Raw genomic sequence first — 18,922 nt, 5'->3', positions numbered from 1 at the left:
TAATCGACTTTTGTCAAGTCAAGGGAAGCAGAACAGAAGGCTGTGGGGCATCAGAGCCTCATCCTGACCCCTGCATGTCTTGTTCAGCCCCACCCCTTTTCTGAGCCTTAAACAAACACTCCTCAACGGCTTATTGAGTTTCTTGGAGCTTGGAAGTTACTTCTGTGTTAAAAATGGGATCCAGCTCAAGTGCAGGAACTCCTGGTACCAGTACGTATGTCCTAAAGCAGTTTTTCCCTCAATACATGAATTTTGTGAAGGAGCAGTCTATCCGTTGACTATGAACCCTGTTGCTTCAGTGGAACCTCTATATTCAGAGGCTGTATACCTCTGAGTACCAGAAGGTGATGATTTATTTCTTACTCTGGTAGACACAAGAAACATGCTCCTTTTCTCAAGGAGTTTATAAATTACAGGGGTGTTTGCCTCCATGCTGGCTTCCAGGAACTGGATGCCAGTCTAAATGGAACACTGGGCTGGATGGCCCTTGATCAGACCCAGCAAAAGGGTTATTTAGTTCTCTGCTTAGTTCAATAAAGGATATTTTATTTGCTTCATACTGAGTCGGCTCCTTCGTCCGTCCAGGTGGGTGTTTGTCAAAGCTCAACTGCCAGCATCTATTCAAGATTTGAGGCAGGAGTTTTTTTTTTCTGATCTCCCAGGAGATGCTGCCAGGAATTAGACCCAGAGTCGTCCACATGCTGAGCAGGCATTTGCCGCTGAGATGCAGCCCCCTCCCATTAAAAAATCATCCTCCCCACTCTCCTCCATCTCCAGCTACTGAAACCCATCTTGTATCATTTGCCCTCTGAAACTCCCTGCCGTGTTCAATTGCACACACGCTGCTGGCTGTTTCTGAGCCAGCCTGCCACCCGCCATTGGTTGCCAACAACAGAGGCCGCCCCCTATAATTTTCCACTCAGCCTCTGTTGTGTCACCGGAGTTCATTGTTACCGTAACGCAGGCCTGATGTGGCTCTTGTAAGACAGCTGTTCCCCAAGGACCGTGGCTGGCTTTTCTGTGTGGTGATTTTGCAAGCGTCTCACCCTTTGCCTGCAGCCCGGGGGCTTGAGTGCTCCGGCTGTGTGGGTTGCTGCTCAAGTTTTGGGAAAACCATCCCTGGCAGTCTGGGATTAATGGAGTAAGAGTCTGGTAGTGTTTTTATAGAGCAATAATTTCCGGCTTGCAATGAGTAATCCATAATGGTGCTCTCTCCCTCCTGCAAAAACCTCTCAGCCTTCCCCTGCATTTCCTCTTCTTGGTGGGCCATTAACAGAGCCAATGTGAGAGGGCTGGGAGTCCAAGGCATTGTGAGCTGAGCAGAGACAGCAGGAGGAGGGAGGCATGTCTTATTTTCACCTGCTTCCTAGCCCACCTTATCCTTCTTAGGGCAGGTATTGATATGTAAACAACACAGTCCTGGAACATGCTGGAATCCCTAGCATGTATGCACTGCTGAAACAGACGCCTGCGTTGGCTCGGTCATGTCGTGAGAATGGATGATGGCCGGATCCCAAAGGATCTCTATGGAGAACTCGTGCAGGGAAAGCGCCCTACAGGTAGACCACAGCTGCGATACAAGGCCATCTGCAAGAGGGATCTGAAGGCCTTAGGAGTGGACCTCAACAGGTGGGAAACCCTGGCCTCTGAGCAGCCCGCTTGGAGGCAGGCTGTGCAGCATGGCCTTTCCCAGTTTGAAGAGACACTTGGCCAACAGTCTGAGGCAAAGAGGCAAAGAAGGAAGGCCCATAGCCAGGGAGACAGGCCAGGGACAGACTGCATTTGCTCCCAGTGTAGAAGGGATTGTCACTCCCGAATCGGCCTTTTCAGCCACACTAGACGCTGTCCCAGAACCACCATTCAGAGCGCGATACCAGAGTCTTTCGAGACTGAAGGTTGCCAACAACTCAACTGATATGTTTATGTGGGTGATAAATGTTCCCTCTGTCACCTTCTCCACCTCCTCTCTGCCTCTGCTTTTGAACACAGCCTTGGCTATGACCTCTGACCCTGGAGTTTCTGTGTGCCCTCAGCTATGGCACACACACACACACACACCATGCGTTATCTGTTAGTTTTATGGCACATGAGGACGGAGGTGTGATTCTGCTCCAATTAACATGCTCAGTTACTCTGTTTCATATTCATCTGTTTCATATATAATTCTTATAAAGCCACCATAAATGGGGCCAAGGGGTAGGGCAGAAGAGGTTCCCATTTCTTGTTTGCTTTCCCGTACAAGATAACAAGATAAGACCTGCTCTTCTGGGTCAACCTGGGGTGCTTTCTTGGAAAGGGGTGGCAAAAATGGAGCAACTAGCAAGTGCTCTTAACCTTGCCAGGTTGTAGTTGGCCTGATCCAGCGGGGCTCTTCTTATATGTTCTTGCGCACGCCTTGATCATGGCATTGTTTTCCAGTGTTCTTCGGGGTCACTTTGCTGCTGAAATGACTTGGCTCTCTAGGCCTTCAGAATGGAGGAGACTGATATTCTTGCCCTTGAAGTTGCTCTCTTCTTTCCCCCAAACCAAGAGTCTTGTTTCAGTGGTCAGCTCAGTTCTATAAGGTGCTTGGGGGTGGGGTGGGGTCGGGAAGCCGCTAGACTGCAGCAAAGCCATTTCCGTGGTTTTTCAGATTGCACTTTGCCACACAGGTCTTGTCCTTGGCTTGCTGCTGAGCATTCTGTAACACAGCTCAGGCCCTTGCAGGCCAGTTGGAGAAAGCACATTGTTCACACAGTGATTCACACAGTAAGAGCGGTGATTCACACACTGTGATTAAGAGCGGATTCACACACTGCATGCACCTAGCTTATCTGATCACTCCTGGTTCATCATGTATGCTGTACCTGACAATGTAGCCCACTAAAGCTTGTTGCACTACAGCTGCAAGCGTGTGGAAGGTGTGAGAAACAGTTCTTTCTCAATCAAAACTGTAAGATACTGTTTGAACGTGTAACTTAACTGCAAGTGTGAACCACACACAGCGTATTGTGGTGTTTTAAAGCCTTTTTTGGGATGAATTTGAGACGGAATTTGGTTCCTCCTTGGCTTCCTTGAACCAGACAAGATGCAGGATATAAAACTATAATAGAAATCGTTCAACTTGTAGGTGGTCTTGGTTACAACAGATGGAAGCCTGGCCTACTCATGCAGCAGAACTTAAGCCATTTCAGCCTAGTCACAATATATGCAACAGGAATAAAATGTGTATACCTGTGGACTGGGTAGAAATGGGTTAATAATAATAATAATAATAATAATAATAATAATAATAAACTTTATTTTTATCACGCCCTTCTCCCCAAAGGGACCCAGGGTGGCTTAATATGGGTCAGGTACTGGAGGTCTGGGATGGTAGAGTCACCTACTAGTTGGGAAATCCATCAATCAGCCTAGAATTTTCTCCCAGATCTGAGCCACATTTTTTTTTTTAAACTTGTAGGAAGGTGTGTGGATTGTTTCTTATTTTGCATAGGGGAACTTCTCTACCAACTCATTTTGCTTTGTGTCCAGACCAGTGATTTTTCACCCTTTCTCATCTTATGGCACACTGACACGGCACTAAAGTTATCAAGGCACACCACAGGGTTTTTGAGAACTGATAAAGCCCCCGCCCATGCTGCTGCTGGGCGGGGGCTCACATCCCCCAATGGCTCTACTAATAAGCGACACTTGCCGAACTCTTGTGACACACCTAGGGACCCATTTGCAGCACATTCGTGCCCCTGAAAATGCTGTTCTAATCTCTAGACCTTAAAGGCCAAACTACACATTACATTAATAACATTTAGTTTTTTTCTTCCCTAACTAACTGTGCCCCCCCCCCCCCCGAGGGCATGATGGAGTCCTGGCAAGGATGCGGAACAGTTGCTGTCCAGTCATCCTGCATCAGGATTTTGGGAACGGCTTTCTCACAATGGATTAGCATCACTTTTGCAATCGGTGCAGATATTGCTGGATGGATTGAAGGGGAGGCTGCTCTTACTCTTGTCAATCATCACATCCGAGCTGAGACGTCCTTGACTCATCTCCTTTGACATTTGCTCAATGCCCTCACAGCAGCCAAACTATGTCAAGTGATGAGGTAATCACCATGAGAAATTTCCTGCCTGGCATGTTGTGCGGCAGCCATTTGGCCCAGGCTATGCTAGAATATATTGCATCACCTTTTCTGCAGTCCCCAGTGCCCCCTTGCCTTTTTTTATTTCATTGTCCAGAGGGCCAAAAACACACACACACACACCCAGCCCATGGTAATCACTGAAAGACAAGTCAGGAAAACTTCACAAAGACAAAACAATCCTGAACTCAGCAGAAGGATGACTTCATGCACACTGCATAATTTAACCTCTTGCCAGGTCGAAACCAGCGAGACACCTCGCCTCTTTCTCTCCAGCCCAGGGCTCAAAACGTTCCCAAATTTCAGCATCATGCAAACTCAGCTCGCCACCAGTTTGAAACTGAGAAAAATCTTGAGGGTTTTTGTTTTTTTTCTATGCACATGGGAAACTTTAAAAGACCTAAAATAAAGTGACAATTTGGAGGACATGAAAAATGCGGGGTGGGGGGGGGGAGAGAAACCTGTTTTCTCCTAGCTTTTTTCATACTGCAAACAAGCATCTTTTCCAGTGGCTGTTGCCAGTGTCTCTTCTGTATATACATTTTTATATTGTAAGCCCTTTGGGGCAGGGAACCACTTATTGATTTATTTTACTATGCAATCCGCTTTGTAAACCACTCCTGTTGAAAAGTGATCTATAAATATTTTAATAATAATAAATATGAAGAAGAAAGGCTGACCCATTCAGCAGCTTGGCGGGTGTGTGTGTGTGTGTGTGTGTGTGTGTGTGCCCCATTGTCCTCCTTTGTCCTAGCATAGTGTCTCTTCCATGGGTTGTTGGCGTCTCTCTTGTGTTTCTTTTGAGATTGCGTGCTTTGAGCTACGTGAACCGTCTTGTGAACGATTTGGTTTTTGTGGTTGTATGTAGATTTTCTTTAAAAATATTAAGCTTATCCCAGCTGTGGTCGTGTAGGCATTACTTACTGAGCTCAGCTGACCTTTACTGCACTTATGTAGACACATCCTCTGCCCACTGGATTTGGCAACCCCTAGATTTTTCCAAAGTGGACAACAGCAGCCTGAAGCAAGTTTTGAATTTCCACCATGTGCAGCCCAACAAACTAAACTTGTTTTCTGTAATTGGTCGGCATCGCCTGGGGTCTTTCCTGCATATTCCATCCTGCCTCCCAGCTCCAGTCATTGGCAAGCTCTTGCCCTCCCCTTTTGGCAGGTTCCACAGGCTTCAGCAGGCTCCTATGTGACTCCAGAGTTGCACGTGGGCAGTGCCGCTTGGCTCACACCAAATTCTGGTGGGGGATTCTGGAGCGTAACTTTAGCCTGGCCTGCTGCGACTGCCTTCCTTGGCTGGAGACGGAGTGCTGGGCTAGGCAGATGCGTGGTCTGGACAAGCAAAAGTGGTCAGCACTTATTTAGAAAATACTGTAGGTGCAACAGCAGCACTTCTCAAACTGTGGGTCAGGACCCACTAGGTGGGCCACGAGCCAATTTCATGTGAGTCCTCATTCATTTCAATGTACATTTTATTTTTAATATGTTAAGACTTGATGTTACCATGCGATGTGACTGCATTTTGGGGAAATGTTACTGAGCTGTTCTTTTAACAAGCTACTGTGTATATGCTTTTAACAATGGTAGTCAATGGGGCTTAGTCCTGGGTAAGTGTGGATAGGATTGCAACCTTTGGAATATTTTTTTTAAACAGACCGGCAACTGCTTGGGAGGGTTAGGAGGGTGGTTCTCTATATTAAATAAAATAAAATAAAACTCATCCTTATTGTCAACTTTAATTTATTTACTTACTGAGGGCAAAATCCTATCCAACTTTCCAGCTCCGGTGCAGCCGCAATGCAGACCCAAGGTAAGGGAACAAATGTTTCCATACCTTAAGGAAGCCTCTGTGACTGCCTCCCCACTGCAGGATGCAGTGCATGCCCCATTGATAGATATAGCTGCACTGGCCCTATAGCAGGAGATTTGGGGGGGGGGGAGATAAAGCTGCACTGGATAGGTCTAACTACTTAGCTGCTAACCACTTAGCCCTACTGTTCAGAAGGCCTCAATCTTGAACTTGCATTGCCCCCACTGAAATATTATTTGGTTTTTAGTAATGATCTAGCAAAAACTTCCCATGAAAGTTTATTGACCGATGTTTGTATGACCTTCCTGAGCATTTCCTCTTCTTGCACCCTTGGCAGGTGGAGAACAAAGCCAACTTATCTTAAAACTCACAGAGACAGATTTCTCAGCACTTTTAAAGTTGAAATCTCTGCTGATTATAGAAAGGCCCTGGGGAAATAAATGTGTGTTGCAGTTTGGAAGGAAAGCAGGAGATTTTTTGGGGGGGCGGGGGGAGTTTCTCCCATGGCTACTCTTTTTTTTTATTTCCTCTCTTTCTTTCCCTGTGTCCTCAACAGGTGCACAGCAGGCAGAAACTCAACAGGGATGGCTTTGCTTGGGGGAGGAAGGGGCAGCACTGCACCTGTTGAACTTTCTACCTGTTACATTAAAGTCATCTGAGCCATGCTGGTGGCGGGGGAGGGGGTGGTGGAGAGAAAGGGTGGCATCCTGCGATGTTCAGTTGCTGAGTCCTTTCTTGGTGGCTCCCCTCCTTGGGAGGTGTGAGCTTTCTCAGGTGTCAATGAATTGGGGCCTTGCTCAGGTTTAAAAGGAAGCCAGCATTCCTCAGGTGGGCTTCTCCCCGGGGCTGAAGAATCTGCTTCTGACACTAGCTGGCAAGCAGGCCTTCCCTGGGGCTGTTGGGGGAGAAGCAAGCCATTCACACACTGCTTGGGCAGCATGAATATTTGATAGGAGATGAAATATTAACTCTTAGAAATGAAATGCCCCACCCTTCTGCCTCCTCTGCATCTGCTGCCTGCACTGGGGCCAGCACTGATGTGCTCACTCTCTCCCTTCTTGGCTGTGTGTGTCTTTCTTTCCACAGAGAGGCTGGGCTGAGTTTTAATTTTGGGTTCCACCAAAGGTGGGAGGTTTCGTTTCTACTTTGGGTGCCGGGCTGCGTGTCTCGGGTGTATTTGTGTGACTGAGACACCCACGTCGCCTGGAGCGATAGAAGGAGAGAGGAGCCTAGAAGAGAGGCAGGAAGAGTTCCAACTTCAGGCAGGAGGGAGAGAGGAAGGAAAGAGGCGCACTGAGCGAAGGTGAGACCGATTCGGTGCTAACTTACCTGGGGGTCAGCCCCACTGAATGCATGGGCACTGATTTTTGACTATGATGGGGCTGCCAGATTGCAATTCTGTGGCTCAAGCATCATGCAGCTTACTCCTGAGTAGGCATTGCTTAGGGTAAACATTGTGAGCCTGTACGCCTGATCCATAGCATGAGAGAAGAGAAAATCCTTTGTCAAGTTCAGACAACTGAATAGAAGCCCCAACTCTCTCACTGTTTAATTATTTTTTTAAAATTTTGGCCACTGTTATATCTATTTTATTCCTGGGACGTGGGGGAGGGGTGACTCCTTGCTGCTTTGCGCTGTGTTATAGTTTTTTTTTTTTCTTCTTCTTCAAATGATGGATTGAATAAGTTATGGAGTGATACAAGATCGCAAGGACAAAACCTGTTAGCTGTTCTAAGTGAGATGGATGCTGCCGTCCTCTGGCACTGAAAAACGCAGCACTAATATGATTTGTCCTCTGGATTCTTGTGTGATTGAATGTTAGAAGCTCAGCACAGCAGAAAGTATGAAGTCAAACTGTGCTCTGCAAAAAAATATGAAATCTGCTTGCGGGAGAAGGACCTGGAGGAAGGGAAGGGCGCATGAAGTCAGAAATGGTCCACTTCTAGGGTGGTGAGTCCTTAGCAGGCCTTAGCGTGGTGGGTGGGTGAAAGGTAGTATGGGAAATTATGGGGGAAATAAACCCACAAGAGAGTTGTGAAATGTCACCCTTTGCATCCTCCCGGAGGCGACTTGCAAGAGATCGGAGTCCCAAAGGCAGACACGGTTTATTCTGATCTCCCGCAAGTCCAGGAGGATGCAAAGGGTGACATTTCCGTTAAGCATCCCCCCTCCAGTGTGCTGTTTCCACTGGCTGCAACAGTTTCCATAAAGCATGAGTTGCCAGTCTTCCCTTGCATTTGGCAGTGGGGTTGTGTGAGCACTAAATGCAGAATCCGCGCCCCTCCCGGCGTCATGGCATGAAAGCCTCGCTGTCTCTGATGGTGTTGGAGATTCGGAACTGGGTCGGTTCCAGCATTAATGAAGGCAGTGCACTGGGTTTGGGCTCTGACCTGTGTGAGCTCTTGGCAGCCCGGACTGTGCTTCCCTGCCAGTGTCTGCCAGCTTGGAATTCCCGCAAGACGCTCCGGGTATGTGCCTTATCATGTCCTTTCTCAGATGGGCCTGCTTGGAAACTCGGGGGGGGGGGGGGAGAAACGGAACAGGAACACTGCTGAGGATTTCTATTTAAAACTCGGCTCGGAAGACCGGAGTACAGAGTGATGCAGAGGGAGAAGAGAACAATTAAGATTGGGGAGATGTGGGCACATGCAGACCACAAATGTGTGTGCCAGTACCACCTCCCAAGCTGCCTTTATTTAGAAATCTGTTTTAGAAGGCAGAAGGAAAAAGTCCTTTTTGTTGCTGTGGTTAAATAACTGGAAGTCAGAAATCCTTTGCAAGTCTCCTGCAAATCTCCCAGGGTTTGTGGTCGATCTTCTGCTTTTGCTGTGGCCTAGAGGTGGCAACCTCTTCAGGTGGAAATCCTGGACACTTTTCAGTCAAAATTTGCACCAAATGCTGCTTCCCCGTATCCAGCAGGACACCTCCATTGCTCCTCTTGGCCCTTGAATTTGAAAAGGAAGAAGTGGGAGGAAGTGTGGAGGAGGAGACACTCTAGCCCACCAGGCTCATCTCCTCTCCTCTACACTTCCCTTCTCCCTCTTTGAATCCTGGAGCAGGAGGCAGGTGTGGCGGAGGCAGCAGCAGTGATAGCCTCAGCCAGCCTCATGGACGGCCTGGCCCAATGACAGTACAGGATGGTCTCTTCTCGTACCTCATTCTGCAGAATGTACAGACCCAGCGTAGAAGCCACGCGTGAGAGGTGGATCCCTTCCAAGGGATGCTTTCCCATGTTCTCGCTAGGAGATCCACCTGGCCACCCCACCTCCTGCTCAGCCTGTGAGGCAAATGCTGTGAGGCCCCAGACACCTTAGGGACTGCTTGCCAATCTTCTACTTGCTCCATCTTTTACACATGGGAGTACCTTGGTATGGTGAAATGAGTAGCTTTGGACTTGGTACCTGGGTAGGCTGACGTCAAGAAGCTTACACAACCTCTAATGCCAGGATGGTATCATGGTTTGGGAGTTGGAAGATCCAAGTTCAAATTCCTATTCAGCAAGGAAGCTTGCTGGGTGACCTTGGGCTGGTCATTATTGCTCAGCCTCACCAACCTCACTGGGTTGTTAAGAGGACAGAGGGAGGGAAGGAACCATGCACACCTTGGTTCCTTGGAGGAAGGGCAGGATATAAAAAAAGTGAAAAATTAACTAATGCTGAAGATCTGTGAGCACGTACAGAGTTCTCCTCCTCTCCTAAGGTAAAAAAAATCTCTCTTAAAAATGGTTTGGAGGGCAAAATGCCCTGAGTGCATACAGAGTTATTTTCCTCTGTAAAAAGAAGGCTTTCTCAACCAGCTGAGAGAGCACCTGGGATGTGGTATGGACTCTGGCATCCTGAGTTCAAAACACAATTTTTATTGCGTACAAGGACTGTGTGCTGCTGCTACATTCCAAGTAGCACACTGGTTCGGTCATGGGCTTGTGGCACAGAATTAGGAGGTGTGACCGTACGCATCAGACCCCTAACTTGGGAGCTTTTCTCTGGTTTTCTCCCCTCCAGTTCTGTCCAAGAGGATAGCGTTAAATTCTGGCTTGATGACAATGCTGACCCGTGTGCAGGCGAAAAGACAAGACAGCAACTCTGGGACACTGTTCCCACCCTGAAAGGTAAGCAAATGAGGACATGCGCTGCATTTCATTTGCGTAGGTACCTCCATGGGCACCTGCCCCCTCTCCTTGGGGAACTGCTGGAGTTTCAGACCAAGTCATTTCTGGGTTTCAGCTTCGAAGTGAACCCAGTGGGTTTCAAAGAACCCAGTGGGTTTCAGGCTTAGAACACAGGTACCTGGGACCCTGTCACTGTGGTTCAGCAGTAAGGGGGGGGTGACCTTGGTCTGAGGTCTCATGAATCTCATCTGAGTGGGGTTCTGCCATTTCAGCTCAAAAATGCAATGATTTTTGCTCAGAGTTTTGGGGTTTTCTTCAGGGCTCAGCGAGTGCAGCTTCTGAGGCAGGTGGAAGCATTTCAACCAGGGTCAAGGTGTGTTAAACGTTGCGTGAGTGGTTGGCACAGACCAAAGGGTCAGCAGGACTCAGTCAGGGAAGAGAAATAGGGTCTGCGGGGCACCCCAGAACCCAGGAGAGACTGCTGACTTGGCTCTGAAATCAGTGGTCAACCCTCTGAAAGTTGAAGGGTTTAAGACTATTTATGCAGTCTATCACCAAAAAGGCAGAGAAAAAGAGGGGTTCATGAGGTTTGCAGTGGGGGGGATTCTGATGCATAAGGGCACAGAACAGGTGAAACTGGGAGAAGCAAGCAGGGAGGTTTGGGGGCACAAAGGTAGCCGGGTACAGACACCCCAGCCCATCTGTGTGGGGCACCTGAAACCAGTTTCACCCTGCTTGAACAATATGCTTAGAGGGAGATAAACTGGGCATGTATACTATACAAAAAAGACTCGAGGAACACATTGCAGTGGATTTTATTGCCAAGAGGTGCACAAAAGCTCCTGGCCTCTAAAAACCCAAGCGTGGATGCCAAGAACATGTTTGTTTGGAGGAGTCTTTTGTCTCTTGGGACTCTGAATGCATCATTTGCATGGGGCTTCTAGCTGAGGCTTCTTCTTCTTTACAGTTGTTAGGATTCAGTATGCAAAAGAAGGCTCTCCATTTAGGCAAACCGAATCCATTTATGCAAACCGAACCTCTCAAAAATGAATGGACTCTGGCCTTGCTGGGATGTCAATGTGCATCTGGCATAGGGTTGCCAACTCCATCCAAAGCAATGCCTGGAAAGTCGTCGCGCCCCCCCCCCCCCCAAGAGGCTGTCATGTCATTTAGCCTAGTATAATCTCCAGGGTTGAGTGGGTTAAGATGATCACTTAACTAGATGGATCTTGTCTGATCTCGGAAGCTAAGCAGGGTCAGGCCTGGTTAGTACTTGGATGGGAGACCGCTTCGGAATACCTGGTGCTGTAGGCTTATACCATAGTCTTTCGAGACTGAAGGTTGCCAACCAATGCCAACCAATCTCCAGGACTGCATTCTGTCCTCACTTAGAGATAGATGCTGATTCCTGAAGACTCCAGAATGCTCCTGGAGAGATGGCAACCTTTCTTGGGTCCCAGAGATTTGCATTTCTATCTGAGATGTGCTATCTCTCAAGAACTGCGAGTCCCAGAGCTTCTAGCTCCTAGGTGGAAGCTGGTGTGAGGGACCCAGTGTGAACATGCCACACAAAGTGAAATGGTAGAGGGATTGTGTCCCAAAAGACACCATGAAATACGATGAGTAAGTCCAGTTTCAGTTTCTTTACCCAGTGTGTAATTAGCCTGTGGAACCTTATGCCACAGAATGTTGTGATGGCATCAGGCCTAGATGCCTTTCAAAGGGGATTGGACAGATTTCTGGAGGAAAAGTTCCATCGTCGGTTACCAACCATGATGGATATGTGCAGCCTCCTGATTTTAGAGGTAGCAAAACATGGTGCTTTGCACCCCCTCTAGCTATGCCACTGAGCCTTGGCCAGAGTGTCAAAATACAAAACAGGTCATTTCAGAATTAAAGCAAATGTTTCTTTCACGGGATGGTTTGCATGCGACGGGATTGTAATGTGAGTCTCTGTGAGGTGGGGCCATTTTACAAGTCTGTACTGGCCCCTCCCAAAGATGCTTGAGGACTGGCTGGCCTTGAAGTCAACCCTTGATGTGATCCAGCCTGGTTAATCTTATCTTTTGGTGAAGTTCATGGGGTTACCTTGGGCCAATCGCTCTCGCTCTTTGTACCTCATCTACCCCACGGCTGGTTGTGAGGCTTATATGGGAGGTAAAGGAAACTTGTGTGCTGCTCAAAGTGTCTTTGAAGAACAGCAGTGAGTGGTGTCACCTGGTGCATCACCTGCTGTGGGGGGGGGGTCACCCTTATGATGGACCTCCTCCTATGCAGTGGGCAGGGCAGGGCAACAAGGTGATGTACAATTTCCCTACCCCTGCTGGATTTTTTGCTATAATTTTAGATAGAATAGAGCAGCGGTTCTCACACAGAGAGAGACCGAGACCCACCGGAACAGAATGAGAAACTGTTGGGACCCACCGGAAGTGATGTCATGACCAGAAATGACATGACATCAAGCAGGAAAATTTTTAACTACCCTAAGCTGCAATCCTAGCCACACTTACCCAGGAGTAAGTTTCCTTTACTATCATTGTTAAAAGAATATACATAGTGGCTTGTTAAAAGTATAGGTCTATAACATTTCCCCAGATGCAGTCACATATCATGGTAGCAACAAGTCTAATATGTTAAAATTAAAATATTGAAATGAATGGGGACCCACCAAGTGGGTCCCGACCCACAGTTTGAGAAACACTGGAATAGAGATATTTCAGTGTGGTTTGTTTCATTGCACTCGGCATGAACTTACAGCTCGAATGATATATAACATGATGGTGTTCAAAAATACCAAGATTTTTAAAATTTTGTCCAGTAGTGATGTCAACCCCCTGTGCGTGTCACCCAGTGTGGTCCGCATCCCCCTAGTGACACCACTGGCAGTTAGACAGGTGGTTGGTTGGCAACCTTCAGTCTCGAAAGACTATGGTGTAAGCCTACAGCACCTGGTATTCCGAGGCGGTCTCCCATCCAAGTACTACCCAGGCCTGACTCTGCTTAGCTTCCGAGATCATGGTATAAGCCTACAGTTCCTGGTATTCCGAGGCGGTCTCCCATCCAAGTACTAACCAAGCTTGACCCTGCTTAGCTTAGACAGGTGATGATGATGACGATGTCACTTGCCATTTTCTTTTCAGCCACTTCCCCCCCCCCCCTTTTCGGTCCTCATTTTACCACCACTGTTTTCCAGCAAGAAGATGAAAATGTCTCGCTGCTTGACGGTGACCAGCGCTTTGCTGACCTTGGTGGCCCTCAAAGCCTACCTGGAGTGGAGCACTGAGGAGGGCGAGCGGTTCCCGGCCCTCCCTGATGTTGCTTGGCAAGCTTCGACCACTAGCGAGCCCCAGGAAGATGGGTCACCCTCGTCGGTCCTGCAGCGCTTCAATGCCTCCCTACAACAGCTGCGCCAGACCATTCCCAGGGCCAAAGCCTACTGGAACACAAAACAACACCGCATCTTCCGGGCCCTGGATAACAAGTCGGGCAACCTCTCTTGGCCTGAGTGCCAAGGACCCGAAGTGGCAGAACAAGTGGCCAAGATCCGAGACTTTGGTTCGTACTCAGAGCTCTACAAGAACTTTATTTTCTATGACGAATGCCGGGACTTTCCACTCGTGCTCAACCAGCCGCGCAAGTGCTCTAGTGGCAAAAACCGCACTTTCCTGCTCCTGGCCATCAAGTCTCTGCCTGGAAATTTTGCCGCCCGCCAGGCTGTGCGGGACACCTGGGGACGCGAGGACGAGACTGGCGGGCAGGCGGTGCGCACCATCTTCTTGCTCGGCAGCGGCAAGGACCGTCACGGGCTGCGCTTGCAAAACCTGGTGGCGTACGAGAGCCAGACCTATGGAGACATCCTGATGTGGGACTTTGAAGACAGCTTCTTCAACCTGACGCTGAAGGACCACCTCTTTCTGACGTGGACGCTGGAGCACTGCCGAGATGCTCGCTTCATTCTCAAGGGGGACGACGATGTCTTTATTAACACCCCCAAGGTCTTGGAGTACCTGGGCTCCTTAGATGCCCACAAGCTGCTCTACACAGGCCAGGTGATGTCAACTGCCTCGCCGTTCCGAGCCCGCAAGAGCAAGTACTATGTACCCGAGTCATACTACGTGGGGCCGTACCCAGCCTATGCGGGCGGCGGGGGCTACATCTTTTCAGGCCAGCTTGCCCGCTGGCTCCACCTCATCTCCCGCTATGTGGCCTTCTACCCCATAGACGATGTTTACACAGGGCTGTGCTTCCAAGCCCTGGGCATCCGCCCTGAGGCCCACCCCGGCTTTCAGACCTTTGACATTGCCGAGAAGGACCGCGATGACCCCTGTGTGCACAGCAAGCTGCTCTTGGTCCACCGGCGCAGCCCACAGCAGACCCTCCAGCTCTGGAATCGCATCAAGGACCCCAACCTCCAGTGTTGAAGAGTGCAGCATGGTTCTGGGCACTTTCTGTTGGGGCAGGGAGCCATTAGAGAGACAGGCATGGAATGTCCTTTGTGGCACAGCTCCACCCAGATGCCCCCCCCCCCAGGTGTGAAATTATGGGTGGCATGGACCACACTGCAGAGAACCAGGGGAAGTGTGCCTCTGAATCCAGAAGGGGTGGAGAAGGGAGATGTTAGCAAGTGGAACAAGTCACAGGCAATCCTGGAATGGGGCTGTGAATCACTGGGAGAGTATTTGCTGTATATGCAGGGTGTTCCCTGAATTCAAGCCCTTGGAGACTCCCTGGCATTACAGTCAGACTATGCTGGGCTTGGTGGATGAATGGCTTCATCCTGGATCCTAAAACCTGCTGAGGATTATTTATTGCAAGGGGTACCAGAGCAAATTGGGCTTAATGCTAAATATAGAACTAGGGAGCCGGTGACTCTGCCCGGCCCTTCAAGATCAAAAGGCAGTCCTTTTCCATGTCTTGAACTGTAGTGCCTCTTACCTCTCTCCAGTTACTTTGGGGGGGGGGGGGGAGAAAAGATGGAGAAGCAACAACAGATCCCAGAACAGGGCTGTTGCTGAGCTCCCAGCTCTGAGCTGGAACTGTGCAGTCAACACATTTCCGGTGGGTGAAAGGGGATCTGGTGGCTGGTGCAATGGGCCAGCTGGCCAGGCCAGTTTAATCAGGAATGTTGACAATCCAGGACAAAGGATGCAGATCTCCTCCCTCCATGCCCATAAACAGGACAAGGGTCACATCTCTTGACTGGCAAAATGGTCATCTTTTTTCCTTGGACTCTGCTTTAGCAAGAACCTGCCACAGAGAAACTTAGCAGGTGATGCTTCCCTATCTACCTAGAATCTCCCTAAGCGTTCTTCAAAATGTGGGTCAGGACCCACTAGGTGGGTTGTGAACCATTTTCAGGCGGGTCATGTAGTAGCTAGTTCTGCTGCCATTGAAAATAGAGCTGAAAGTACAGAGCTGGTGGGCAGGATGGGTGCCCAGTAGGAGAGAGGCCTGGTGCTTTGCTCTGACTAGGTGGGAAGCTGGGGAGGGCTGTGTGGTCAGAGAAGGATCCAAGTCTGCGCTATGCTTGACTTCTGAGCTGGAAGGTTTGAATGCGGAGCTATGCAGAACAGCCCAAGTGTGCTGTGTAATGGGACCTTCAGCTGATCGCGGCTTAGGTTTGAAGCCTAAACTGATGTCACTTCTAGCCATGACATCACTTCCAAGTTAGTGACATCACTTCTGGTGGGTCCCGAGCAATTGTCATTCTAAAAAGTAGTTCCTGCTGCTAAAATGTTTGAAAACTACTGCTCTAAATGATGGGAAAACTCAGGTCAGCTTTTTTAAAGGCATAGGCATGGACCAAGGGAGAAAAAAGCAGGCAACTCTGGCATCTCAAGACGAGGCAAGTAGCTTTCTGCATGGTCTCTTTCACCCATCTTCACCTGGGCCATGATTCTTTCTGCTGAAGAGTTCTGTGTTACTTGAAATGTTTTCCTATAAAATGTGGTTTCCCCTTGAATCTTTCATCCTTTGGGGCCAACCTGCCTAAAGAGGGATAATGTCTTTTGGCACAATCCTGTATTTTTAGGCCTCTGGCACCTCTCAGTCTCAAAATGAGCCTTAAGGAAAGGAAAGCATACATTGTAAAAATAGATGCTCCACTAACATGCTAGTTGTTGCTTCCTTCTTGGCCTCAAGGTTACTTGAAGAGGGTTCTGATATTCAGTGCGATCTATTTAAACTGACAAGGTAGCAGTCTTCTCCCATGCTGTGTAATGATGTACAGGTGAAATAAAACGCATCTCTCAGGTATTGTGCATTTTAACTTATGCTTCATTGCTGCATTTTCTCCTGCACCAGGTTAGCCCTTGCAGAAATCTAGTGCAGAAGTCCATTTCTCACTAAAGCAGGAGTCTTTTAACTGGTGCAATGGATCGCAAGTGATCCTTGGTGTACTTTCACGTGGGCTCTTAGATCACAATGTGGGGTGAGAAAAGTGCTGTCCCCTCAGATTTCACTACATGCTGAAGAAGCAAGCCACATGGGGGGGGGGGGGAGAGAACGTTTGCCTCTTCAGCAAAGCACCTGTGGTGGAAACTCAAAAAAAGGGAAAGGGAAGGTGGCAAATGGAATCAAGTGGACAGAGGTGGTCTCAGCATGTAGGCAAGAGATTTTTTCAAGCATTCTCCCCCATGGTACACATTTAAGGAAAGCATAAGTTATCTTCAATACAAAAAACTTTTTTAAAATATCTCCTGAGATTCCCAGGATGCTGGATTCCACAACCCATACCTGTTGGTATTGGGCAAGACAACTTCAGAATACTCACCGCCATCTCTAATCCTAAAAATGGGATGAAATGACCAACAATGACTCAACGCAACTGTAATCATTTGACCTGGAAGTCAAATGAGCGGTTCAGAGAACACAGAGCTTGTTTTCAACCCAAGGCTCAAGCTCTAACAGAACTGAGGCAATGCCAAAGCGCATCTCTGAACATGCACAAGGGTCTTTCCTTCCCATTGGACCACATCCAGGCTTCACCCATTCTTGGAATAATGTCTTGAGTAACAGCAAATAATATGGAGAGAAACTAGAAGCAACAACTCATATTTTTTAATTAGTTTTCCAACTTTCCTTGTTATACATATGCATTTGTCTAGACTAGCCTGTAGTCACCCATTACACCCCACAGCTCCAAATGTACCTGTCACATTCAGTGGTAATATCCTTGATGAAGTGTAACAGGCTAAAAAAAACCCCACTCATCTCCCCCCCCCCCCAGCAAGGATACTGGAAATGCACGCTGTTTATCAGGGAAGACATTCAAACTATATGGGACACCTAACACAAGGTGAACAAGACCTTCCAGGTGGTTCTTTTAAGGTAACAGCAGCCTGGGGGGCAGGCAGACAACCATCAGGACTGCAGTGGTTGGCAAGGTTTAGGCCCCTTTCCACTAGCAGATCATTTTCCCCAATGTAAATGGCTCCCTGAAGCTACTCTTTACCCTCCAGGGAGTTACTATTCAGGAGTTCCTATTAGTTACCCACATGGAGTAAATGGGGGGAGGGGGGAAAGGAGGAGACTAATTTGGAAAATGATTAACCCCTTCCTCTCCAACTTTCCAGTCCAATCCAACACACACCTGGCTTTGAAAATGAGCAGGGATCCTTGACACATATCAAAACATGCCTGCTTTTCTGTTGGTATGTTTGGAACTATACACAATCTCAATCATTGCTAAAGCCACCCCTACACCCTTCTAGAGTAGTCTCCCCAACAGTCCAAAGCCCCTCCCAAACCGTTAATAACACCTCCCCCCCATGCACCTCTTTACAGTGTTTTGATGAATCAGCCAGGGACAAGTTTCTAGAAGGAGTCACTTGGCCAAGTCTGTCCTCAAAGCACTGGGTTAAGGATGGCCTGGATCATTAGGAAAGGTATTGAGAACAAAACTGCTAATATTATAATGCCGTTGTACAAATCGATGGTAAGGCCACACCTGGAGTATTGTGTCCAGTTCTGGTCGCCACATCTCAAAAAAGACATAGTGGAAATGGAAAAGGTGCAAAAGAGAGCGACTAAGATGATTATGGGGCTGGAGCACCTTTCTTATGAAGAAAGGCTATGGCGTTTGGGCCTCTTCAGCCTAGAAAAGAGACGCCTGAGGGGGGACATGATTGAGACATACAAAATTATGCAGGGGATGGACAGAGTGGATAGAGATGCTCTTTACATTCTCACATAACACCAGAACCAGGGGACATCCACTAAAATTGAGTGTTGGGAGAGTTAGGACAGACAAAAGAAAATATTTCTTTACTCAGCGTGTGGTCGATCTGTGGAACTCCTTGCCACAGGATGTGGTGATGGCGACTAGCCTGGACGCCTTTAAAAGGGGATTGGACAAATTTCTGGAGGAAAAATCCATTACGGGGTACAAGCCATGATGTGTATGTGCAACCTCCTGATTTTAGAAATGGGTTATGTCAGAATGCCAGATGCAAGGGAGGGCACCAGGATGCAGGTCTCTTGTTATCTGGTGTGCTCCTTGGGGCATTTGGTGGGCTGCTGTGAGATACAGGAAGCTGGACTAGATGGGCCTATGACCTGATCCAGTGGGGCTGTTCTTATGTTCTTATGTACCCAGTAGAGAGAAAACAACATTCCCTAAGGGCTTCTGACTGCCTTGCTGCCAAGGTAAACAGCTTGATCGTGTGGTTGCCTCAAGTGGCATTCTGTTCCAAAGGCATTTATGATGGTTTTGGCAAAAGGGGGAGCACTTTGTCAGGAGCAAGGCTGTCTGTGGAAGGAAACAAAGCTGGTTCTTGATTGTGCCCAATTTCTGATGAATGGCAGAACCGAGGACGACAGACGTGTTGAGTGAGTGGAGAGCTCTGGGATGGAAAGCAGCCAGGATAAGGCCACT

General features: G+C 48.3%; 2 protein-coding genes across 2 annotated transcripts in view; one reads left to right on the top strand and one right to left on the bottom strand.

The window, feature by feature from the left end:
* The first annotated feature begins 8,236 nt into the window (after nucleotides 1-8,236).
* B3GNT8 (UDP-GlcNAc:betaGal beta-1,3-N-acetylglucosaminyltransferase 8) lies at nucleotides 8,237-14,643 on the top strand. The gene is made up of 3 exons (XM_066638117.1): nucleotides 8,237-8,407; nucleotides 9,989-10,047; nucleotides 13,241-14,643. The coding sequence occupies exons 1-3, from the start codon at nucleotides 8,237-8,239 to the stop codon at nucleotides 14,466-14,468; spliced, it is 1,458 nt and encodes a 485-aa protein (XP_066494214.1). The 3' UTR covers nucleotides 14,469-14,643.
* A 2,441-nt stretch (nucleotides 14,644-17,084) lies between these two features.
* The window catches only part of BCKDHA (branched chain keto acid dehydrogenase E1 subunit alpha), an 11,732-nt gene continuing 9,894 nt past the window's right edge, over nucleotides 17,085-18,922 (bottom strand). The window contains exon 9 of the mRNA XM_066638409.1: nucleotides 17,085-18,922. This exon is cut by the window's right edge and continues 487 nt beyond it. The gene's annotated coding sequence lies outside the window, so the exon portion shown is untranslated.

Source organism: Tiliqua scincoides, chromosome 10, assembly GCF_035046505.1.
Source record: "Tiliqua scincoides isolate rTilSci1 chromosome 10, rTilSci1.hap2, whole genome shotgun sequence".
Classification (NCBI taxonomy): domain Eukaryota; kingdom Metazoa; phylum Chordata; class Lepidosauria; order Squamata; family Scincidae; genus Tiliqua; species Tiliqua scincoides.
Note: the sequence above shows the minus strand (reverse complement) of the source record. Positions and strands in the feature narration are given on the sequence as shown.

What these genes read in the sequence shown, in the direction of transcription:
- B3GNT8 (XM_066638117.1), top strand. Translation starts at nt 8,237, where the DNA reads ATGAAAGCCTCGCTGTCTCTGATGGTGTTGGAGATTCGGAACTGGGTC. An exon ending in ATTCCCGCAAGACGCTCCGG is followed by an intron (nt 8,408 to 9,988) that starts GTATGTGCCTTA and finishes TGACAATGCTGA; the next exon opens with CCCGTGTGCAGGCGAAAAGA. An exon ending in CACTGTTCCCACCCTGAAAG is followed by an intron (nt 10,048 to 13,240) that starts GTAAGCAAATGA and finishes ACTGTTTTCCAG; the next exon opens with CAAGAAGATGAAAATGTCTC.